The 24244-nt window shown below is 39.8% G+C and overlaps 3 protein-coding genes across 4 annotated transcripts; 2 read left to right on the top strand and 1 right to left on the bottom strand.

Moving 5' to 3' along the window:
* The first annotated feature begins 16266 nt into the window (after positions 1-16266).
* LOC129730750 (protein nessun dorma) lies at positions 16267-19653 on the top strand. 2 transcript variants are annotated; one of them, XM_055690303.1, is made up of 4 exons: positions 16267-16707; positions 16765-17830; positions 17888-18321; positions 19326-19653. In XM_055690303.1, the coding sequence occupies exons 1-4, from the start codon at positions 16471-16473 to the stop codon at positions 19368-19370; spliced, it is 1782 nt and encodes a 593-aa protein (XP_055546278.1). In that variant the 5' UTR covers positions 16267-16470; the 3' UTR covers positions 19371-19653. The 2 variants fall into 2 exon arrangements, with proteins under 2 accessions (XP_055546278.1, XP_055546279.1); XM_055690304.1 differs by lacking the exon at positions 19326-19653 and adding an exon at positions 18393-19291.
* Positions 19535-20351, top strand: LOC129730751 (transcription initiation factor TFIID subunit 13). Its single transcript, XM_055690305.1, has 3 exons — positions 19535-19732; positions 19793-19971; positions 20028-20351. Exons 1-3 carry the CDS (start codon positions 19691-19693, stop codon positions 20206-20208), a joined length of 402 nt encoding a protein of 133 aa, XP_055546280.1. The 5' UTR covers positions 19535-19690; the 3' UTR covers positions 20209-20351.
* On the bottom strand, positions 20251-23031 carry LOC129730749 (apoptosis-inducing factor 1, mitochondrial). The gene is made up of 4 exons (XM_055690302.1): positions 22764-23031; positions 22653-22699; positions 20937-22209; positions 20251-20881 (listed from the first exon to the last, which is right to left on the bottom strand). Exons 1-4 carry the CDS (start codon positions 22849-22851, stop codon positions 20394-20396), a joined length of 1896 nt encoding a protein of 631 aa, XP_055546277.1. The 5' UTR covers positions 22852-23031; the 3' UTR covers positions 20251-20393.
* Positions 23032-24244: the final 1213 nt, after the last annotated feature.

Raw genomic sequence — 24244 nt, 5'->3', positions numbered from 1 at the left:
TTGAACAGATAGAACAGTGATGCCAGATGTATTTGAAAAACTTTGCAGCTGCTCGAAAGCCAAAAAACATGTACTCGAATTAGGGGTATGTTAACTTCAAAATTTTGCCTACCACACGCAGAAAAAAACTCAATCAAATCAAATAAATTTTGGGCTGTTTTTATAAAAAGTTTGGATTGTTTTCTGACCAACCAAATGGGCAGCTTATTTCAATAAAAGCATCTCATTATTTCCATAAAATCGTTTGTTTGAAACAAATGAACAGATTTTATTGAAACAATAAAGGCTTTTATTAAATTAAACTGAGACGTCTGTTTAATCAAACCAAACCTTTTGTTCAACCGGAGTTTTGTTATTGTTTTCAAGTAAATTTTTTAGATTAATCATCTAAATTCGTATTATTAAAGCTCTACGAGTAGGAAAAAATGATTATCTGTTACTTGCAAAATAGGCAACAGAGAGACAGCTCACCTTACTCGAAACGCAGAATAAAGCTTCTAGTACACCGTTTGCAAAATTTTACAATATTTGTCGTTGGCAGATAGACGAATTCGATATTAGGAATCGATGTACTTTTTCAAGGTTATGTTAACCAGGCACTAAGAGCCGAGCCATCGCCAAAAAGAATCATCAGTAAATACTGAAACCACAGACAAACAGACGCACTACTCCAAACAAAATTCTAAAAAAATGTGTTTCCAAGTAACTTGTACGACATCTACAGAACATATTCCGCAAAAGATAAACATTTGGCATTTCTAGCAACCGTACCTCTTATCTGCTATTTCTGGCAACACGGCGCATGACAACTCTCAACTGAGTTCAAAGGAAAAAAGTACAATAGCTCCACCACAGCTGTGGCGGGAATATTCCGCGTAACTGAAACTCATGTCTGTCGTATTCCCTGATAAATTTTCTACGTCCTACCTTCCCAAAACTAGAACACCGAATGACTCGATTAGTGATGGGAAACTTATCGATACTTATCGATAATATCGATACGTGCTTGACATCGATATTATCGTTAATTTTTTGACGTTAACGATAATTATCGATATTATAAGGGTGAGCACAAGTCAGTGCGGCTGGTTACTGGAGGAGACCCAAAAGAAGGAGACCTCACCTACCCTTCCCCAGGAGTTGCTTTTGCCGCTGGGTATTTGTTGCTATTCGACAAGATTTAGCATTGTTGGGGGTGGTGTAAAGGTTCCCCCCGGATGTCACTGAGTTTCTGAGAAATAATGGTAACTAAAAAGGTATTTATAGTTTTTAGTTTCCTATGAACAGATGAATTCCTCAACTCAGTACTGGAAAACTTTAAAAAAATATCCAAACTTTTCGCACCATCTCATAAAAAGCAATGACTCGAAATTGTAATAAAATGCATTTTCTTTGGCTTGCCAACTCTTATAATATGATGGACATGCATAGCGGCAGTCTATTGGTAATTCTCTGGTAATTGTTTAGTTTAACTTGGAACTGTTTAAGTTTAAAGTATCTGTTACCCAACAAACAATTTTTAGTTCAACTAAAAATCCAAATCAACGAAATTGTTGCGCCAAAAAAAGTATCCTGATTTATACAGGGGGTGGAAAAAATAATTGAGATAAAAAAAATTTTCTCGAATTTTAAATGGCCAGAACTTTACGAAAAATGAATCAATTTTGATAACCAGTTTCATTCCACTGGCAAACAGTATTATATTAGTATTACTTGGGAACTTGGTGTGACCATCCTACACCGAAAATGTTTCGGATTTCAAGAGTGTGTGTTAAAGTGTACATTTTTGCAACGCATAGAACGTTTTACGCAACTAAATTGTCTTTCTAAAATACTTCATTTAAAAAAATCTGAGATCACCGATATTTTCTAAAATCATTTTTTGTTTTTAAAATTATATTTTTTTCAGAGTAGGATCTTAAACTCATTTTTTTTATATTTTTGAAGTAGGCTGACCAGATTTTCTCGGGATAAAAACGGGACAAACGGGTTCAAAAAACGGTACACATGTTAACATTTATTCTTGAAATTTTTTTCCAACCAAAGCATGCAAACAATTGGGACTGCTTCGATGAACTTACCCAACCTGAGGAGTGCAATTTTCAGCAATGAGTTCCTGAAATTTGTCACATGATGATCGAAATTTTGACTAACAATTATCATGGTCTCAACTTTCAATCTGACCTTTTTAAATGTTAATCCAGATAAATTTTCAAACGCAAGTTTGCAAAGTTGCTTGGTTTAATAAGACCTACACACCCACAATGTTCGATTGAATTCTGCTAGAGTGCTGCAAGCTCAAAGAAAATTAGTACCCAACAGGGAAAAAACCGCCAAAATCAACACCCATACTTAATAAATTCATACCTCGATGATTCCTTGGCGAATTTTCAATCTTTGGCTACCAATAACCCTGAAATAAATTCTGATTTATTGACAACATATAAACCTATGTGAAACAGAATGTCAGAAAAAGTTCTACGCGTTGCAAAAATGTACACTTTGGCACACACTCCGGAAATCTGAAACATTTCCAGTGACCCTTGGTCACGTCCAGTTCTCAAGTTATACTAGGAATCTAGGACAGTTTTCCAGTAAAATGAAACCTGTTTTGTCTGAATTGATTCATTTTTCGTGAAGTTTTGGCCATTTAAAAATTGACAGAATTTTGCCTGCTTCAATTATTTCCCTTATTACACAACCTTCAAAATGAACTTCGGCTTGAAACTACTCCGTAGAAAGCACTCCCGGCGTAAAACTCAAAGACTTTCCAAAACAAACTGTTTAACTCGTCCGGTAGTTTGAATTATCATTCGCAGTAAAGTAAGATTTGTCATTCAAGGCATTAACACAATGGATACGTTGCGGCTGCGTTTGCGGCAATTTGACAGTTAGCCCATACATTTACTGTCAAATTGACGCCAACGCAACGCAAACGTATCCATTCTGTTTGGGCCGTTACTATAACCGCAATAACGTTTGCGGTAAAAAAATGGACAAAAAATTCCCGATTTCATGGGTTTCAAAATGGCGTCAAAAACAGACATCGTGCGGCACTTTGTGGACGCCGGGTATGCCGGTTCTGGCATCTACAACATTTTGACACTATTGGACAATGATCAGAGCATCGAAAGAAAACCCGGTTCGGGTCGGCCAACGACCCTGAGTGACAAGAAGCTTGCTGATAACCAAAAGGATGCTGAAGAGGAAGACCGAGGGAAAAGTGGCTAAATCGCTGCGTGCACTTGGCCGAGAGGTTGGTGCATGCTCTAAAACAGTGAAAAAGTATCCGGAGAACATGGACATGCATACAAGAAGCTGCAGTCCCGACCACTGGTCTCGGAGCTGCAGGCAATGACGCAGCGACAGCGGTTGAATAAGATGGTCAAGTCGATTTTCCCGGCGAATCGCGACGTGGCAGTGGTGATGGACGACTAGACCTGTCTCACCCTGGACGGCAACGACTAGCAGGGTTCTTCGTATTTTACCTCCCCCACGAAGGAAGTGAGCACCGAGGTAAAGTTTATTTCACAGACCAAGTTCCCCAAAAAGGAGCGGCTGTGGCTGACAATCAGCGAGAAAGGGATGTCAAAGTTACTCTTCTTTCGCTCCGGGCTGGCCGTGAACGGGGAAATTTATAGTACGAAGTGCCTGACAGACGTTGCGTCGTTCATCAAGAAATGTCATAAGCGCGAAGAGACGGTGTTCTGGCCAGATTTGACGTCGGCCAACTACTCGAAGCGATCGTAGGAGGAGATGGAGCGGCTGAATATCGATGTGGTACCGAAGTCGGTGAATCCGCCCAATGTCCCCCACATGCTTCCCATCGAGAATTTCTGGGCAAACTTGAAGCGCAAGATCTATTCCAACAATTTTGTCGCGAAAACGGAGGAGGAATTAATAAAAAAAAAAACGAAGAAAGAGCTTAAAAACATGGCTACACGCATGTTTTCGTCCGCCATGGCAAATGTTACGGTTAACTGCCGGAAGGCCGCACGCAAGGACGTAATATTTTTTTGCGAGGAAGCTAACATGATAACCTTGCATGGGAAATTCATCCAACTCAATTATCTGTCATAGTTTCTTTTTCATCACCATCTGAAATAGTTTTTTTTCATCATCTGAAAAAATTTTTACCGCAAACGTTAGCTGTCAAATTATCGATACTTATCGATAATATCGATAAAACCCCCGGAATTATCGATTGTTATCGATGTACGTTTTGGGCGATATTTCCTATCACTAGACTCGATCCGCACTCCTCTTACGTAACTGTGCATCCGGAAAAGTTGCGATCAAACGCAAAAGTTTGCGTCAATTTTTTTGCTGGTTGCCAATCTCATTTTACATTCGTGCTGTGCTGATGCATTATTTTGTCATATTAAATCCTACGCAGATGACCAAATTGCATCATACGTATGGATCCGACAATTGATATTAATTTTTTTTTGACTTCACTACGGTATCTGTATTTACTACATCTGCCCCCGGCCGTACTCTTCAGATTTATAAATTTAAATATTTATTCGTTGCTTAGTTTTTTTTTTAGGTTTTGAAAAAAAATTATTTTAGTAGTTCCGTTATTTTGAGTAACTGAAAAATAATTTGAATGTCAATTAATCGAGCAATAAAAGCAAATAGTTTTGTTTCAGTGTACCACGTTTGTTTACATGTTGGTGTCTACTACCGAAGATAACACCGCAGGGCTCTACGCTGAATTTGTTTTCTGTGCGATTGACAGGACTTTTTCTTTTTTTTTTCTTTTTATAATTAATTTTTAGACTAATCGCAAGCCAGAATTTTTTTTTAGTTTTGAGAAAAGAAGCAATTTGTTTTTTTTTAAGTTTCATTTAAACTTAGATTATTTTATTATTACATTAAATACTTATGTCGTCTAAAGAATATATGTCAACCGCTGTTGCCCAGCAGGTACGTTTAGTAAAATAACTGGTAAATATAATCATCGTTGAATCTTGCAGGACGATTTATTATGTTCCTTTGTCGAAGAAGCCTACTGCCTTGTTGATGCGAAAGTTGATCATTAGCACAGGGGTTACATGTTTTTTCGGGTTGTGTATCACACGACTCTGAAATATCCGAGTGAGTCAAATCTGGAGCTAGTTTGACATCTTGGACATTTCTAGTGTATTGTACACCAGATCTGCTCATCACAACTACTTTTGGTCCATCTCTAGCAATAACTTTGTATCGTTCGGCGGAGAAAACAGGATCGGTCTTGCTTTTCCTCTGGTGTGCAAGCAAAACAGTATCGCCGTTCGTAATATCGCATTCTTTTGCCCCACGTACACGATCAGCATACTTTTTCGATATAAGTTTTGTCTCAGCATCTCGCTCACGAACTTTTGCCTCAATCTCTTTAGAATCTTCTGTTGATTCGGAAGGCTTCCATATACCAGGGAAGTTACCCCTGTACTTCCAACCCACCATTAGTTCGAAAGAAGTAACTTGTAGCCGCGAATGTGGAATCAACGTGTTATGTCTGTGTACATACTGTTGCAGTGCTGTACGCCAGTTAGAGCCATCTAATTTTGCTGCAGAGAGAGCTTTGATGATTCCCGAATTCTGCCTTTCAACTGCTCCATTGCTCTGAGGACTTAGCGGTATAGATTTCCGAACTTCCACTCCTCTATTTTCCCGATAGGATATAAATCCGGTACTCTGGAAAGGAGGTCCATTGTCACTCTGTATGACAGACGGGTACCCCCACATTCGAAAAACTTCGTTCAAAGCTGAGTTTGTAGTATCTGCATCCGTTGCCTTCATTTCTACTAAGAACAGGTAGCGTGAGTATGTGTCTGTTACAACTAAAAATTCTCCAGACCCAAAGGCGGGTAATGCGAGGAAATCTATTTGCAGCATTTGCCAAGGTCCTTCGGGCAGTTCTCGTGAGCATAATTGTAACGGTGGGTTTCGCTTTAAAAGTTGGACGCAGGTGTTACAGTTCTTTATGAAACGAGTTATATCGGCTGACATTCTGGGCCACCAGAAAAATTCACGCATAACATGTTTCATCGCCACCTCTCCTATGTGTCCTCCATGTGCAGAGTTAAGTGCTTTCAGTCGAATTGGAAATGGTAGAGTTACTCGGTCGTCTTTAAATACCAGAGAACCACTACAACGCAAATTATTTTTCTGTGCTTCATATGATCGTAGCTCAGATGGCCATTTGTTCGACGACATCGTTTCTCGTACTAGTTGTAGTTCGCTGTCTTTTTCCGAAAATGTTCCTATTTCGTCCCAAGTAATGATCATGTTACTAGCATCCAGCGAAAAGAGATAGTGAGTCTCATCTTCTTTTTCAAACGGAGTTGCTTCCTGTGTTGCTGGTATGAGACGAGACAACGCATCGGCTACGTTTTGATTTCCGGGAACTCTTTTGATTTCATAGTCGTAAGGCTGTAATCTCAACGCCCAACTTTCCGCGCGTGAAATTGCTCGTTTGCCTAAACGATGATTAACACTGAATATATATTGGATCGCCTCTGCATCAGTTCTAATAGTGAACGGTCTGGTCAACAAGTAGTATGAAAACTTTTCAACACCCCAAACAACTGCTAGAGCTTCCTTCTGCGTTTGGGGGTACCGTTTTTCCGCGATAGATAAAGATTTAGAAGCACATGCTATAATTCTAGGAGTATTATTGCCGTCTATTTGAGTTAGTACCGCGCCCAAGCCAACAGGAGAGGCATCTACTAAAAGCTCTATACGGTCTGTTAGGTTGTAATAACCTAGTAGCTTTACAGAGTTTAAAGCTTCGTTTTTGAGCCAATTGAACTCATCATCTTCGCTATCAGTCCAATAAAAGTTTTCGGAATTTGCAAGGTTTCGTAAGTGTTCAGATTTTGTTGCCCGATGCATAACAAATTTGTCCATGAAAGTTATTAGTCCTAGGAAGCTTTTTACTTCCGCGCAACTGTTCGGTTGTCTGAAGTTCCTAATCGCTTGAACTTTTTCTTCCTCAACTTGCCAGCCGTTGGGAGTAAGATGAAAACCAAGGAATACAACTGATTGACTCCCAAAGACGCATTTGCTTTCATTCAATACAACATTGTGGTTAGCAAGGCAAGCACGAACTTTTTCCAGATTAGTGTCATGCTCTTCTTTTGTTTTTCCGAATACAAGCACGTCATCCAAATAATTTTTGCATCCCTGGCAATCAGCAAGCACAGTTCGTTGGAGCGTCTCTTGGAATATATCGGGTGCATTACACAGACCGAACGGTAATCGGACGCAACGGAACATTCCGAACTCTGTGTAGAAATTAGTGAGATGGCGTGAGTCTTCATGCAGTTCAATGTGAAAAATGCATTGCTTAAATCAATAATAGAGAACCAGTTGGCTCCATCTAACTCGGAAAGAATTTCCTCTAAAGTAGGAATCGGAAATGGAGTTCTGTGAATATAGCGATTAGGTCCCCGTAAGTCAATAACTCTTTGCCTTTGGGCACGACCAACATTGACGAACAGAACGAAATATCCATTCCATCAACAACTCTTTCTATGATATCAGCTGAAACCAGGTTCTCCAGTCTTTTTTCAACTAGTGATTTAACTGTCAAAGGTATATTGGTAAAAACATTTCTGCAAGGTGGTTTTGTTGTGTCGTAGTAGATTTTAACAGGAGGGACGTTGAATTTTGGAAATGCTTCGACAGTGAAAATTGAAGCAATTTCTCCTGCGTATACCGATTCTACAAACGAGATCTCCTTACATTTTATAGGTACCTGTAAACCTAGCATCAAAACACTGTACCGTAAAGCTGTAGGTCTTCCCAACAAAGCACGAGCTTCACTGACTACATAGAACTTCTCTATGTATGTAGGTCTATCACTAGAAATATAAAGAGGAGCGTGGAAAGTAGCCAAAACCTTGATGGTGCCTTCTGTTGCATAAGCTTTAAGTGTTTTGTCTGATTTGTATTGGACGTCGAGGATTCCAGTAGAATAGCTAGAGTTCGAAATGAGCATTTTGAACATTTTATCAGTGAATGTATTCACTTGCGCACCGGAATCAATCATGAACATGCATTGCATGCCTGATACCTTTGCGGTAATATTAGCGACGTCATCTCCAGTGAACATGACATTGGTGCTGGTACACGCAACTTGTACAACATTATCAAGTGCTTCCATTTGAGGACCTACATGGGTGTTCATAACGTTCTCCGTCTCATGTTGATTTTCTTGCAAACGTATCTGAGGATAACATGTAACACACCAGTAATTGTTAATTATTTATTTTATTTTATTTGTTTTTTTTTTGTAATTTAATTAATTTAGTAAATTTGATTGAGAATTAATTTGAATTAGATTCTTTTTTTCCAGAACATTGCGGATGAATGAAAATTAAAACTGAGCAAAAATTAGAAATCAGTGGAATCACTTACTGGTTCAACAGCCTCTGAGTCTTCTCTCACTTCCTCAATCGCTGCGACTTTTTTTGCAGATGTCTCCAACGGCTCAGTAGATTGTCACTTAATGCCATGCCCTTTACCACGAGTGAGACACGCTCTCTGGATGTGACCACGAACTCCACAACTGTTGCAAACTTTCTCTCTGTGACTACAATCGTCAGCCTCGTGATATATGCTGTTACAGCGCCAGCATTTATTCTTACGTGTGAAATGGGATGATGAACTAGTGTAAGCGTTATTCGATGCGTATCGGAACGATGAACTGTCATTGAAAAAGGGCTGTCTGCCGCGTGAAGCTCGAGCGCCTCCTCTAAACGGCCTGTTAAAGTTGTGCTGAAAATTTCTTTGTGGTACATAAAGCTCGAGCGCCTCCTCTAAACGGCCTGTTAAAGTTGTGCTGAAAATTTCTTTGTGGTACATAACGCCCCGCGCGACCCATGTTTCCTGGGTATGATGCACCAACAGATGCTACTAATGCTTGCTCATCATTGCGGTACTTCCTGCGAACATAATCCTCGTTCAATTTAATTGTGTCTATTTCGCGTACTACATCGATTAAATCTGTGAAACACTTATTGCGACTCAACATTTTTAGTGCAGCTTTTCGGACATCCCTATTGATGGTATGTTCGGCAATTGTTGCCACAACTTGTTCAAATTCTTTTGAGGAATAGTGATGGGAAATATCGCCCAAAACGTACATCGATAACAATCGATAATTCCGGGGGTTTTATCGATATTATCGATAAGTATCGATAATTTGACAGCTAACGTTTGCGGTAAAAAAAATTATTTTTCAGATGATGAAAAATAAACTATCTCAGATGGTGATGAAAAAGAAACTATGACAGATGATTGAGTTGGATGAATTTCCCATGCAAGGTTATCATGTTAGCTTCCTCGCAAAAAAATATTACGTCCTTGCGTGCGGCCTTCCGGCAGTTAACCGTAACATTTGCCATGGCGGACGAAAACATGCGTGTAGCCATGTTTTTAAGCTCTTTCTTCGTTTTGTATTAATTCCTCCTCCGTTTTCGCGACAAAATGGTTGGCCCAGAAATTCACGATGGGAAGCAGGTGGGGGACATTGGACGGATTCGCCGACTTCGGTACCACATCGATATTCAGCCGCTCCATCTCCTCCTACGACCGCTTCGAGTAGTTGGCCGACGTCAAATCTGGCCAGAACACCGTGTCTTCGCGCTTATGGTATTTCTTGATGAACGACGCAACGTCTGTCATGCACTTCGTACTATAAATTTCCCCGTTCACGGCCAGCCCGGAGCGAAAGAAGAGTAACTTTGACATCCCTTTCTCGCTGATTGTCAGCCACAGCCGCACCTTCTTGGGGAACTTGGTCTGTGAAATAAACTTTACCTCGGTGCTCACTTCCTTCGTGGGGGAGGTAAAATACGAAGAACCCTGCTAGTCGTTGCCATCCAGGGTGAGATAGGTCTAGTCGTCCATCACCACTGCCACGTCGCGATTCGCCGGGAAAATCGACTTGACCATCTTACTCAACCGCTGTCGCTGCGTCATTGCCTGCAGCTCCGAGACCAGTGGTCGGGACTGCAGCTTCTTGTATGCATGTCCATGTTCTCCAGATACTTTTTCACTGTTTTAGAGTATGCACCAACCTCTCGGCCAAGTGCACGCAGCGATTTAGCCACTTTTCCCTCGGTCTTCCTCTTCAGCATCCTTTGAAGCTTCTTGTCACTCAGGGTCGTTGGCCGTCCAGAACCGGGTTTTCTTTCGATGCTCTGATCATTGTCCAATAGTGTCAAAATGTTGTTGATGCCAGAACCGGCATACCCGGCGTCCACAAAGTGCCGCACGATGTCTGTTTTTGACGCCATTTTGAAACCCATGAAATCGGCAATTTTTGTCAATTTTTTTTACCGCAAACGTTATTGCGGTTATAGTAACGGCCCAAACAGAATGGATACGTTTGCGTTGCGTTGGCGTCAATTCGACAGTAAATGTATGGGCTAACTGTCGAATTGCCGCAAACGCAGCCGCAACGTATCCATTGTGTTAAGGCCTTGAATGACAAATCTTACGATACTGCGAATGATAATTCAAACTACCGGACGAGTTAAACAGTTTGTTTTGGAAAGTCTTTGAGTTTTACGCCGGGAGTGCTTTCTACGGAGTAGTTTCAAGCCGAAGTTCATTTTGAAGGTTGCGTAATAAGGGAAATAATTGAAGCAGGCAAAATTCTGTCAATTTTCAAATTGCCAAAACTTCACGAAAAATGAATCAATTCAGACAAAACAGGTTTCATTTTACTGGAAAACTGTCCTAGATTCCTAGTATAACTTGAGAACTTGACGTGACCAAGGGTCACTGGAAATGTTTCAGATTTCCGGAGTGTGTGCCAAAGTGTACATTTTTGCAACGCGTAGAACTTTTTCTGACATTCTGTTTCACATAGGTTTATATGTTGTCAATAAATCAGAATTTATTTCAGGTTCATTGGTAGCCGAAGATTGAAAATTCGCCAAGGAATCATCGAGGTATGAATTTATTAAGTATGGGTGTTGATTTTGGCGGTTTTTTCCCTGTTGGGTACTAATTTTCTTTGAGCTTGCAGCACTCTAGCAGAATTCAATCGAACATTGTGGGTGTGTAGGTCTTATTAAACCAAGCAACTTTGCGAACTTGCGTTTGAAAATTTATCTGGATTAACATTTCAAAAGGTCAGAATACTTTTTTTGGCGCAACAATTTCGATGATTTGGATTTTTAGTTGAACTAAAAATTGTTTGTTGGGTAACAGATACTTTAAACTTAAACAGTTCCAAGTAAATCTAAACAATTACCAGAGAATTACCAATAGACTGCCGCTATGCATGTCCATCATATTATAAGAGTTGGCAAGCCAAAGAGAAAATGCATTTTATTACAATTTCGTGTCATTGCTTTTTATGAGATGGTGCGAAAAGTTTGGATATTTTTTTAAAGTTCTCCAGTACTGAGTTGTCGAATTCATCTGTTCATAGGAAACTAAAAACTATAAATACCTTTTTAGTTACCATTATTTCTCAGAAACTCGGTGACATCCGGGGCGAACCTTTACACAATAGCAACAAATACCCAGCGGCAAAAGCAACTCCTGGGGAAGGGTAGGTGAGGTCTCCTTCTTTTGGGTCTCCTCCAGTAACCAGCCGCACTGACTTGTGCTCACCCTTATTATATCGATAATTATCGTTAACGTCAAAAAATTAACGATAATATCGATGTCAAGCACTTATCGATATTATCGATAAGTATCTATAAGTTTCCCATCACTATTGAGGAATCAAATGCGCAGAGTCGAGCCATCGAGCCAACACGAGTAATATAAGCCAAGTCAGATTCTTCTTGCTTCTGAGCGCACATTGCTAATTTACGCCTAATTAGCATTACGTCTGAACCTGATCCAAAGTAAGATTTTAACCTTGACATTGCATTGGCAAATGGAAAGCAGCTAACATTCGGGTCCTCATTCGACGATTTTGTGTTGTTGAAAATTTCAAGAAGTTTAGATCCGGCCTTGATTTTAAAAATGGTGAACTTAGTTAATTCATCTTGTACTCCTGCTAATGTCATTGAATCTACGAGTAGATCTTTCCAAGCTTCGAAGGATTGGCGATGAATCTCACCGTCATCCGCAGATTTGCACTCGGGTATATTGATGGAAGCGATCGAAAGCTGATTAATAGAGTTGTAAAACCGTGAATCTTCAAAATTAGCTACAGCTGATACCCTGCGAGTACTAGAAAATGGGGTGTCGCTTTCGAAATCAGATCTGTTGGCCTCTTTCTCAGCTTGATTAGCCAGAAGTTCCTCGTTGATTCGTTGACTTTGTTCGAGTTCTTCCATTAGTTGAATGTTTTTGGCCTTCTCTGCCGCCAATTCACGGGACAAATCTTTAACCTTATTTTTTTTTCTTTGCTTCTCTACCGAAGGGACGCTAATATTTTCAACCGGTGAATTGCGCGTCATATTCTTCATTTTGTACCCTTGCTTCTGCGTTTGCATATGTTTCGCTGTAAGGTAGAGATAAAAAAAGTGCCCGGAACAATTTGTCTTTGTTGTGTTGAGACCGCTTCGCTCAATCATTTTGTTTTTTTTCCGCGAGACCGCTCCGCTTTTTTTTTGCAATGAGACCGCTTCGCTCATTTTTTTTTTTTGCAATGAGACCGCTTCGCTAATTTTTTTTTTTGCAATGAGACCGCTTCGCTCATGCAATTCTTTCTCTTTAAATTTCATCATTTCGCCTTGAAAATTCTTTTCCACTTCCAATCTTTTTTTTTCTTACAAGTCTAGATAATCAGTCAATGAAATCACTTTTTTTTATTCACTCTACTTACCTACTGGCTGCGCCATGTCGTATTCCCTGATAAATTTTCTACGTCCTACCTTCCTAAAACTCGAACACCGAATGACTCGATCCGCACTCCTCTTACGTAACTGTGCATCCGGAAAAGTTGCGATCAAACGCAAAAGTTTGCGTCAATTTTTTTGCTGGTTGCCAATCTCATTTTACATTCGTGCTGTGCTAATGCATTATTTTGTCATATTAAATCCTACGCACATGACCAAATTGCATCATACGTATGGATCCGACAATTGATATTAATTTTTTTTTTGACTTCACTACGGTATCTGTATTCACTACAATGTCGTTTTCGTTTTCCCGGTGTAGCTACACTCCAACGACACTTTTGACACCGTAAATGTTTTATTTGACTTTTTGGACTACCCTTTTTCTGTCTCTGCCTACACTTTTTCTGTCCCTGACGACACCCGGAAAAAGCGTATGTGACAAAACTGGTTTGTTTTGGTTCTCATTCCACGTGGTAAAGTATCAGGTAAATTTTTTTCAGCACATTTGCGAGATGGACATATGAAATGGAAACGAGACAAAATGACGAATGCGATAATGACCAAAACAAAATGAATTGACAGCTATCCCATTATTGCGCATACCAATGCAACGACACTGAAAATGTTTTATTTGAAGCTGCAAAGTATAGCCCGGGAAAAGTGTACCTACACCGCGAAAACGAAAACGACAACATTTAAATTAACCGTCATTCCCAAGCAACCAGAAGTTCGAATTTCACTCAGCAAACGAACTTAGAAGTTCACATAAGGCTCGGATTTGGTTCCGCGGAACTTTCTTGCTGAACAACAAGACACATTACTCACAAACCGAACTTCATTCTAAATGAAGTACCGTTAACACCTGAAAGCAACTGAAAAGTTCATGAGAAGCTGCTTGTTCCCCTCAGTTGGAACCCTAAAGTTCACATAAAGTTCACACGTGAATTTCAAAACCCCCGGAAATTAAAGTTCGGTTAACATTTTATCCGTACTTCTAATCAGCACGAAAGTTCAGTAGAAGCTGCTTACTACTTTTCATTGGAACCTTAAAAATCAGATAAAGTTCACACGTGAACTTTAAAATCCTTAGAATTGAAGTTCGGTTAGCATTTTATCCGTACTTCATATCAGCACTAAGGTTCAGGAGAAGCTGCTTGCTCCTCTTCATTGGAACCTTGAAGTTCACACTTGAACCTTAAAGCCGCCGGAAATTAAAGTTCGGTTAGCATTTCATCCGTACCTTTAATCAGCACAAAAGTTCAGAAGAAGTCTATGTCGTACTTCATTTCCACTTCAAAGTTCATGTTAAGTTCTGACTCGTGCTTCACTCTACTTTGGCGAAAGTGAAGTTTGCTTCAGGATTAGTGATAAAAAAAGTTTTTCAAAAACAATAAAAAAATGTGGTCTATTTTATTATCATCGGAATTTTATTATCTAAATTAATGGCAAAAAGAAAACAAAGCTATGATTCCAATAGGTAATATTAGGGTGCTTAAAGGTTTCTTTATCTAAAAAACTTTCTTTTGTTACCTTACAGGAAATCAACTATGAATATGCCGGTCAAACGAAAAAACTAACCGGATATAAGCTGTGAATTCCCGTTAGACACTTGTTGTGCGTGATGCTTTCATCCTTAAGCAATTTGCCCAAATCTTGGGTGTTTTTTATGTAGGCCACAGCATGATGTTGCCGGTTTTGGAAGTACGAATCCAATTCTCGGACACCACCGAGAGTTCCTTGTGTGCGGCACACAGCATATCTATTGAGCGAAAAAGTTTTTATTGATTTTGAACATTTATCATATTTTGTACATACTGCTTACCAGAATAAATTTTCGATAAACGTTTGGAAGGAAAATATTGCGTACACAACCTTTTTCAATTACATTACCACCGAACTGCAGCAAAATCAAAACAAACGAGAACTGTCAGACTTAAGTTCACATTGCGCTCTGCGTGTACTTTTTCTGAACTTGAAAGTTCAGAAAAAGTTCCGCGTCAGCCTTTTCTGAACTTCCTAGTTCGCATGAGGTTCCACCTGTACTTTATCTGAACTTTCAAGCTGAAAGAGAGACCCGGTATGTTCCTAGCTATGAACGTGTAGGTAATGAAGAGAAATCAGCACATCGAGTAAAATCGATGCTGATCTCATATAGCGGGAACGGAGCAGTGGTATGAATCTAGGCTTCAAAGAGGGAGGACTCGAGTTCGAAGCTTGTGTAGTAAGTTGCAAAAAAAAATATAAAATTTAATAATAAATGAAGCCAGACATTATTCTTCTGATCTAAATTTATCCAGTAAATCATTATCATGAGATTTGAAGCAACACGGAATGATGAGTGAGGAAATTGAAAAATTGCAAATTGATTTTTATTTTAAGTATTTTGAAGTTTTCTTTTCAAGCTGAATAGCGCTCTGTTCAGCGACCTAACCGAACTTAATGTGAACTTTCTAGTTCGGTTTCGAAGCTGCTTTGCATACTACTCGAAGTTTATTCAACAAATGCGAACTTGAAAGTACGGTTAGTTACTTAAAAATGGAGCTGAATAGAATTCTATTCATGTTCGTTAGATTGGCTGATTAGTCTATGAATTCTACTTTTATCCGAACTTTTGGTTACTTGGGTTTTGATCCACGAAGATAAATTTCGTGGTACGTCTGCTCGTCTGTGCTGAAATATCGACACTGAAATTTGAAGAACTGGATCAATTACTAGGAAATATTTTTATATATCAGCTGAAAGAGTGCAATTTTCTGATCAAAACGTGATTTTTTCAAATGTTATATGGTTGTCCTTCGATTTTTAAATGAAAGATGAAAGTCGCTGTAAATTGCTTGAATGTAAATTGCTTGGTATATGGGCGAATCGCCAATATCATAAAAAATATGCAGTGTAGTGTAAACTATATAGTGTAAACGGGGTATTAGTTCAAATGTAAGTTAATTAGTATTGGTTTTTTAAAGTGTGATCCATAAAATTACACAACAAGTATGTTATATGTACAACCAACAAGTATATTTTAAAACTTTTACACAATATACTGGTTTGTCACAGAAAATAAATTTCATTTTGTTTTGAACCAAAACTTCCTTTGCAAAATTCGTCAAATTGCAAATATTACAACAGAATATAAAGATGTACATATCATTAACAAATACACTTTATTCTCAGTGCACCTTATAAGCGTGGGGCGGATAGTGCTTGCAGGGATGCCTGGTCATTTTGTGAAATGTTCGAAAAAGTGTTTTCACATGTTTTCCCATTCAGGTGGGTGTAACCCACCCGAAGGCGAGGAAAAACACCCGCGAACTGGAAAATGTCGAGCAAAATTAAATTGTTATCTCTGTAACTTTTCAATGTTTTCATTTTGTCTCCGCAAACCTAGATGTTTTCACAGATATTTTCAAATTGAACACATGTCTTCTAATCTGGCATCGCTGCTGCATTGTTATCGAGTTATCGACAACGGTGACAGCCGCGCGAATAAATAAAAAGTGCATAAATAATTTTTTTTCAAAATTACTGTTAATCGCTAATCGCTATTCAGACGGAGGCAAACGAAAACAGAAAGATTCAGGTTTTGTTGTTATTCGCAAGCTAATCACCCCCAAACACAAGTGATAATCAAACGTAAAACGTTTCAAAGCTGGTTTGATTATTGTACAAAATGATGGAGGTTTTTGAGTTTGAGAAGTCGCTTTTGGTACGACTCCAAGAGGCACAAGATATCTTAGGTGCTCGCGACATTCCGGTCAGCGCTTCTGGGGTTCGAAACGAATGGGCCAACTACATGGAAGTAGCCCTAGAGCCAACCGGGTGGCAAGCGCTGTGGCGAATTCCACGCGTCGTTTGCGAAGAACTGTCGGTAAAATTTCCAACCGTCGTAATGGGAACCGTTGAACAGGTGGGCGTTAACTTATTTTCACTGCTGAAATATATTATTCGTTTTCTAATAATGCAGGTTCTTTTTGACGAATTGAAAGCAATATTTTCGATCAATGCGGTTCAGGATGACGATGTACATTTACCGGATAAGCAGATCGTGTCGCTGGAGGAATTGTGGCCGCTCAAAGAGCAGGAAAATGATTGCCTTAATATTGATCGTACTGCCGATTGTGTGGATCAGTTAAGATTCTTCTACCAGCACATTTGGATGCCTTGGGACAACGATGATGATAGTGATGGTAGCGACTGGGCTGAAAAACATCTCGAAAGTCGTATCAAATTCTACTACGATCTGAAAAATAAAACAATGTCGAAGCGATTATCGTCTCATATTTTAGCTTTGCTGGCCGAAGCAAATTACATTCAGAAAAAGCGAGAGTTGCTGGAAAAGGAAATCGAACAAGAGGAAGAAGACAAAGAAGATGCGGAAGAGTATGGTTTGCCACATCCGACAAAAGCATGCGAACTGATGGAGATTCATTTACGGCTATGCTCGATCAAAAACGATGTTGATATTTTGGAAAATCCGGCAATGCGCGGCGTGTATGAAAAGATCCGGTTTTCGGATGAAGGCGTTAGTTTTGAAAGTAAGCCCATAAACGCAGTTGATGTTAGGATCGTTACACATGTAGGGACATTGCAAGAGCAGATTGAATATCTGGAAAAAGTCAAGCAACAAGTTGACGATCAGCAAAAGTTGGTCCGTATTTGTGACACTCTGCAAGGAGCACTAGAAAGTAGTAAATCATCCGATCAAATTTTCTTGCCGCCTGGACGGCATTCGATCAATTTTTTGGAATATCTCAGCAATGGCGGATCGATCAAAGCAATTAGTCCGGTACCATTTGTTTTTATCAATCCGAACCAGCTGCTGTTTATAGAAGCAACAGCTGCAGTGAACTCTAAAAATGATGATAGCATTCTGATAACTATTGATGGAGATTACTGTTTCGAAAATATTTTGCTAGACTGCGCCAATGTGCGCACTGGAATGCTGATCAAAAGTGGTAACGTAACATTTCAAAATTGCTACTTCGCGGGCGACAAAAAATCTACTACAAAGCAGGGAATTGTGATTTTTGGTAAAATAGGATACATTAAAGGTGTAATAAAGTAATCTATCTTTCCTTTTTTTATAGGCAACTCCACTATACAGTTTGAGCGGTGTGTCATAAAGGATTTTGCTGCTGGAATCTATTCTAATCAAAATTGCAAAATTAAACTAGTCGATAGTGTCATTCGGGATTGCATCAATGGAATTGAAGTTCTGGATGGTTGCAGCGTTAATTTTTGTCGCTCCAAAATTATAAACAGCTTGAACTACGGTGTAACTTTGGAAGTGAACGACTTGCAAAACTTTGAGAAGGGCGAAACACGTCGTATTTATCGCGATTATGATTCAGTCGACCGACCGGAGTTTGCTTTTGAAGGACCATGTGAGTTCACGGGTAACACTAAAGCTAACTTCGTAGTTTTTCACGGCAGTGACGCAGCATTCAACAATTCTTGCTACGCTGATGAAACTTCTGTGAACGAAAATGTTTCTTTTGACGGTGGAGACCAGAGCAATAATGTAAGTAGCACTTGTTTATCTTCCCCACCGGACCGTAGTCAGATGGAACTTTCTTGGAACCACTTATCCAGAATTGATAATGAATCAGACCACGATCGGACCAAAGAACAGATGAATAACGGACAGTTAACCAACGAGATTAGCGAGGATAAGGATTTGTTCTCTAAGACAGACAATTCACACTCGACCGGGCATGACTCTGACCTTGACCACAGTACCGAATCTGAAAGCTTCGATGACAGGTTCGGGCAATCGCTTGAGATAATTGAAATTGATGATACAGTAATTGAAGTCGATTGAGAGGGCTTATTCAATTGAAAGTTATTAATTGAAAGTTGAATTGAGAGTATAATTTTAAATAAAAATACCATACTAGTGTGAAGAAATTAGACGATTGTATAACAATTCCCGAAACATGTTTTACCGAATATTATGCATTCCCACAAACTTTTTTATTGTGTTTTGTACATTTGTAATTGTCTATTCAGCATTTGTTATTATTTCATTTAGAATATTCAAACCTCAACATCCCATAGAAATGGTTTATGCAAAAAGTTTTTGCCTTCCAATGTGTTTACGAAATTTGAAAAATAGGTTTTTAGTGGGTGACACAATCCTTTAGTTCTATTCGACCTCAACCGTACTCTTATTGCCCAAAAAGTTGTTTGCAAAATTTTTGCCCATAAAAGATTTGATTCGATCATTATCGTAGAAAACACTTGCTCTGTACTGACAACTTATGTACCTCCTTATTTGCTATCGCTTGTTTATTTCGTAAACGGAAATATAGCACCAAGTTAACGAAAGAAACCGGAAGCTCTGTTATATGTTTGCAAGAGGCCACCGCTTCCAACAACGAGCCTTCGCTGCTTTTCAACATCATGTTATATGAATAAACTTTATGTTTTTGAGGAAAAGTTTCGGGAAATTCGACATCGAGGAAATATTACATAACCATTCCAACTTCAAGAAAAACAAAATAATCCTTTTTTTTTAATTTTCAGAAACGAAAACATATCGACGACATTGAAATTCCTTTATTTTTTTAAAATCGACGAAAAGTTGTTATCCAGGTTGCGGATCCCGACTGTGCCTGTATCGTTTAAACAGGTTTAAACGTGTAAAATAAATTGTTGCGTAACGCACGTTATGCTTTCAGAATAACGCTCTTCTGACAAATGGCAGATCTTCCTTATCGACAGTTTTTGTTAGTAAAGTTTATTCGTGTTTTCAGTCGATTTGGTCGCTACGCAGACCAATTTTTAGTTCATTAGAATTGATATAAAAAAATAAATCAGATTTCACGTGCATTATAATCAAATTTTTCGAAAATTAAGATTTTTTTCTGAGGAGCAAAAAAGAACGCATCATGACTGCTAATCCGCCGGAGGAAACCTTCGACCAAGCCGAGGTGATTCCAGATCTATGTTCACCTCTTGTATTATAACTAAAAGATTTTGTCTCCCAATAGTTTGACGAGGATGACCTGGGTGAAGTTCAAATAGAGTCGACAGCGGGACGGAAACGACTTTTCAGTAAAGAACTGCGCTGTATGATGTACGGCTTTGGAGACGATCAGAATCCCTACACGGAAAGCGTTGATCTTCTCGAGGATTTAGTGATTGAATTTATAACGGAAATGACACACAGGTTTGCATAGCACTGTATGATAAAGCGATCATTGCTGTGAAACATTTATTTTTCAGAGCTATGGAAATTGGCCGAACCGGTCGAGTGCAGGTGGAAGACATCATTTTTCTGGTTAGAAAAGACGCCCGGAAATATTCCCGCGTTAAGGATTTGCTAACGATGAATGAAGAACTGAAACGGGCTCGAAAGGCCTTCGATGAAATTAAGTACGTTGGAGCCGAAGCCAAGCTTAAGTGAGAATGAATGTTTGTACCTCTTCTATGTTTAAAGCGCAAGATTAAGAAGACTTTTTTTTTCAATTTACCTGTTGTTTTACTAGAAACACCAATGCGTGTACTCAGCAAATGCAAATAAAGCCACAAAAATATACATAACGGAAATTTCGAGTTACGGGTAATTTACGACTTAGCACTAGAATAATTTTATTCCGCCTCGGTTTCCTCGGGTCGGTCGTGCAGATTGAATAATTTTGCGACCTCATTTAAGTCATCGTAATGTGTGTGTTGAGCGATAATTTTGCGCGCCGTCCCTATCCGGTTGAAAATGTTCCACAGCACGACTCCGACCACTTTCTCATCTCTCAAATAGAAGATTACTCCTTTGTTAAAGTCGTCGTTTTCCTCTTCCTTTTTGGCTGCGGCTGCTAGCTTTTCCTCTGCCTTCACGATACCCGGATGATTAAGTACTGAAGCTTTGGCGCCTGCACTGCTTGGGGCAGTCGCCGAGGCTGGAATAACGGTCGCGTTGGCAGCTTGCAATTTCTCGCTGGTGTCTGGGATAACCTCCGGAGGGTCGACTTTTGCAAAAACAGCCACCGTCGGCAGCGAGGAATCGACGAGGCCAATAGCCTCGTATCCAATCCTAGGGCCCAAATCAGACCAGAACATACTTTGGTGAGTGTAGGGTTTATCTGCAAAAAAGATAGAATTACTAGTCCGTCTTCATCAGCTGTGAGTAATATTTACTTTTTCCCGCCATGTTTTCGCCAGCCAATCGACCGGAAACAACAGCATGATCATGATGCTCAACGCGTCTTCGTCCCAGTTTGGGATCGTAAAAGCAAGCTGCATCACCAGCAACATACAAATGTGATCGAGCCCGCAGTTCGGCGTCCACGACAAATCCTCCTAGCTTCGGATCCACTTCCAGGTTCGACGTCTTTGCCAAATCGGTGTTCGGTTCCGATCCCACCGCAATAATAGCATGATCCACTACCAAACTACTGTCATCGGTTAGCGTAAGCCGGAGCTTTTTGTCCTGCACTTCTGCCGCTTTAACTTGAGTCTTTGGCCATACCTTCACTCCCTCCTCCCGAACCCGATCGGTAGTCCAGTAGCTCAAATATTCCGGTAAAACCTTTCCCATGTTACCCTCTTCGTGAAACAGCTGATAAATCTCAAGATTTTTTTCACGAATTTCGCTGAACTTAGACAGCGCGCAAGCAAGTTCACTCCCGAGAAAACCTCCACCAATAATCGCTACTTTGCTACCGGCTTTCAATTTCTCACTCAGTTCCTCAAAATCATTTACGCTTTTGAACAGTGTGGTATACTCTTTTACGGCCAATGAAGCAGCTTCGAATGCGGGTAAATTTTTCGGCCTAGCACCGGTGGCAAGTAAGCACTCCCCATAGCTGATCTCGGTTCCATCGGTTAAAATCGCTTTTCGATTGACAACATCAATCCGTTGCACCTCGTAGCCCCGAGCAATGGCCACACCCCCATTCGGGGCATCTAACAGTTGCCTCGGGTCTATGTAGAAATCTTCCGGTTCATAATAAATACTGCGTTCGACTCCATTCCACTGACGAAACTTTAGTGGTTCTAGCTGTGCTTTTTCTTCGGGATTGAACCACAATTCTTTCGATAGTGGCGGTCGCATGTAGGGCATTTCAGGCTCGTTACTAATGACCAGTACTTTAGCTTTTGCATCGTGTCCTTTGATAGCACGAAATGCTGCAAAGCTTGCTGTTCCCCCTCCAATCAGCAGATATGGCACCTCCTTTGGTAGATCCTTCGACGAAGGCGGAAAGGGGGATTTAGATTTTTTGCTAGCTTTTATCCCTAAGCTGGACGACTGTTCTAGAACCGGATCACTGTCAAACAAACCCAACTTGTAGGCCAGACCTAAGCCACCGGCTGTCAAAGCGATGGCTCCGATAATGTACGGTGTGTTGGACTTTTCTGAAGGGGGTGGTGGTGGGCAAGCTGGTGGAGCAACTTTTGCAGAATCATGAGCCTATAAAAAATAATTATAAATGAACAATGCGTAAATGGCCACCAAATAATAAAACGCAATTTAAACTTAGGAACCTCAGATGTTTCCTTCGTCTTGCAGGGAGGGGAAGGGGCACAAACCGGTGCAATAGAGGGTTTCTTGAGCTACATAGAGCAAGCATTTTTTTTCTTCAAACTTTAAAAGACATAAGTGAAACGTTTATAAACCTCCCGATCAGGAGCGCTTCGTTTTGATCTTGATTGAGAATAACTGGAAGAATTGCCGGCTGACTGCATTCCCTCACCAATCATTGGGGTTCGATGAGGATCAATACATCCAGGGCGAGTTGAGCTTTTTGGCTCTTCTGAACTACATCCTGGGTACGGTGGACTATAACATGCACCACTGCCAGCTTCCAAAAGTTTACGCCGTTTCTCGGTAACCTCGCGCGAAATGTCACTCACCTTTCTGGAAAACCATCGCCGGCCGCTCAGCGACAATCCCGGCAAAGCTGCAAACGTGAGAAATCGATAATATTACATCATGTTAATCGGTGGAACAAGCAAGCATAGTACCAGCGCAATGTTTTCTCGTCCGAATCGCAGCCACCCTTGGCTGTGCAATCCGAAGGTTGGCAATCGTCAGCCGAGATGCCGATAACATTTTGCACTTTAATTTTAATACTCTCAAACGGGGTCCTTATTTTTCGCAATAATTAAACCGTAAACCACCCTGCCGCTCGTGTTTTCGTAGCACTGACAGTTTTGTTTTGTCAAGTTTTTTGCGTTTTATGGTACACTTCCAATCAAATCGAAATTTTTGCACCGCTGTCTGTCGGATGAAAAGAAAAAAATATACAGGAATCGAATGATGAGAATCGATTCCACCGAAAGGTTGGCTGCGTAATTGTTAACACTGAGGGAAAAACGATTCAATTTTTGATATTATGATCGTATCTAGTAATTGGTTCTAGCAATCGAAACGAACTAAAATTTTTATTTAGAAAATTAAGTATATATTATTTATTCTCCATCGAGTTTGTTGTTTTATATATAAAGAATGCTGGGTAAGCAAGTAAGCAAAACATAAATAAACATTTCGATCACTGCAATTATTTTAAGTCAACCAATGGAACTTGTGTTCAATTTCATCGACTACTAGAAAGGCAGTAATCTTAGAAGTTTAAGTGATTTTTTATGCAGATTTCGGATTTTATGCGTGTTATATGTTCTTGTCAGCGTGGTAGGGGTTTACTATGTTATGTTGAATAAATATCATTCTCTGTTATAAATCCAAACCGATTGGACGTGTTACTTTTATTATGGTTTTGGCTCTAGGCAAGCTCCATAGTATTAAGTAACAAAGTGAAATTTTTCTTTCACTTCGAGCAAAGATTTAAAAGTTCATTCCTTTTCAAGACTTGAAGCAGTAAACATCTTGATTATCAAAAATGCCTTTTAATAGATCCTAATAGTCTAAGAAGAAGAAGATCAAGAACCAGTGCGGAATTGTTTGTCCGTCGAGAAATACGTGGACGAAATCCTTACGACCAGTCAGAAGCTGCAGGATATCGGATTTCCGATCGACGACGAGTGGCTGTCGTTGTTCTTCATTATGGGTGTGCCTAAGAAGTACGACTCATTGATAATGGGCATGGATGCATCCGGTATCAAGTGAACTGCTGATTGGGTGAAATCAAAAACCCTTCAAGACGTGACAACTGGTGGTCGAGGTTCCGGATGTTCAAGCGGTGCATTAACAACACGACCAAACCACACAAAGCCTACGAAGAAAAGCAAATCTGAAGTCCATTACAAGTGCGAGAAGCTTGGACTTCGAATGCCAGCAGCGGCATCAGAAATCCAAGATCCGAAAGGACGGAAAGGGACCCAGAAATAGAAAGTCGGCAAAATTGGCGGTGTCGGGAAACTATTTCACGACGAGGTTAGAAAATGAAACACGATCTCTTAGCAAGTGAATAATGCTTTAAGCTATAAATTTATTTTAATAATTATTTCTCTGAAACCTTTTAATTGATTTATAACTCACATTTTAG

This window comes from Wyeomyia smithii, chromosome 3 (assembly GCF_029784165.1).
Source record: "Wyeomyia smithii strain HCP4-BCI-WySm-NY-G18 chromosome 3, ASM2978416v1, whole genome shotgun sequence".
Lineage (NCBI taxonomy): Eukaryota > Metazoa > Arthropoda > Insecta > Diptera > Culicidae > Wyeomyia > Wyeomyia smithii.
The sequence above is the reverse complement of the archived record's forward strand: the minus strand, read 5'-3'. Positions and strand labels throughout refer to the sequence as shown.

What these genes read in the sequence shown, in the direction of transcription:
- LOC129730749 (XM_055690302.1), bottom strand. Translation starts at nt 22,851, where the DNA reads ATGTTATCGGCATCTCGGCTGACGATTGCCAACCTTCGGATTGCACAG. An exon ending in GGCGATGGTTTTCCAGAAAG is followed by an intron (nt 22,210 to 22,652) that starts GTGAGTGACATT and finishes TATTTTTTATAG; the next exon opens with GCTCATGATTCTGCAAAAGT. An exon ending in CGAAAACATGGCGGGAAAAA is followed by an intron (nt 20,882 to 20,936) that starts GTAAATATTACT and finishes TCTTTTTTGCAG; the next exon opens with ATAAACCCTACACTCACCAA.
- LOC129730750 (XM_055690303.1), top strand. Translation starts at nt 16,471, where the DNA reads ATGATGGAGGTTTTTGAGTTTGAGAAGTCGCTTTTGGTACGACTCCAA. An exon ending in TAATGGGAACCGTTGAACAG is followed by an intron (nt 16,708 to 16,764) that starts GTGGGCGTTAAC and finishes CTAATAATGCAG; the next exon opens with GTTCTTTTTGACGAATTGAA. An exon ending in GTGGAGACCAGAGCAATAAT is followed by an intron (nt 18,322 to 19,325) that starts GTAAGTAGCACT and finishes TTTAATTTTCAG; the next exon opens with AAACGAAAACATATCGACGA.
- LOC129730751 (XM_055690305.1), top strand. Translation starts at nt 19,691, where the DNA reads ATGACTGCTAATCCGCCGGAGGAAACCTTCGACCAAGCCGAG. An exon ending in AAACCTTCGACCAAGCCGAG is followed by an intron (nt 19,733 to 19,792) that starts GTGATTCCAGAT and finishes GTCTCCCAATAG; the next exon opens with TTTGACGAGGATGACCTGGG. An exon ending in ATAACGGAAATGACACACAG is followed by an intron (nt 19,972 to 20,027) that starts GTTTGCATAGCA and finishes TTTATTTTTCAG; the next exon opens with AGCTATGGAAATTGGCCGAA.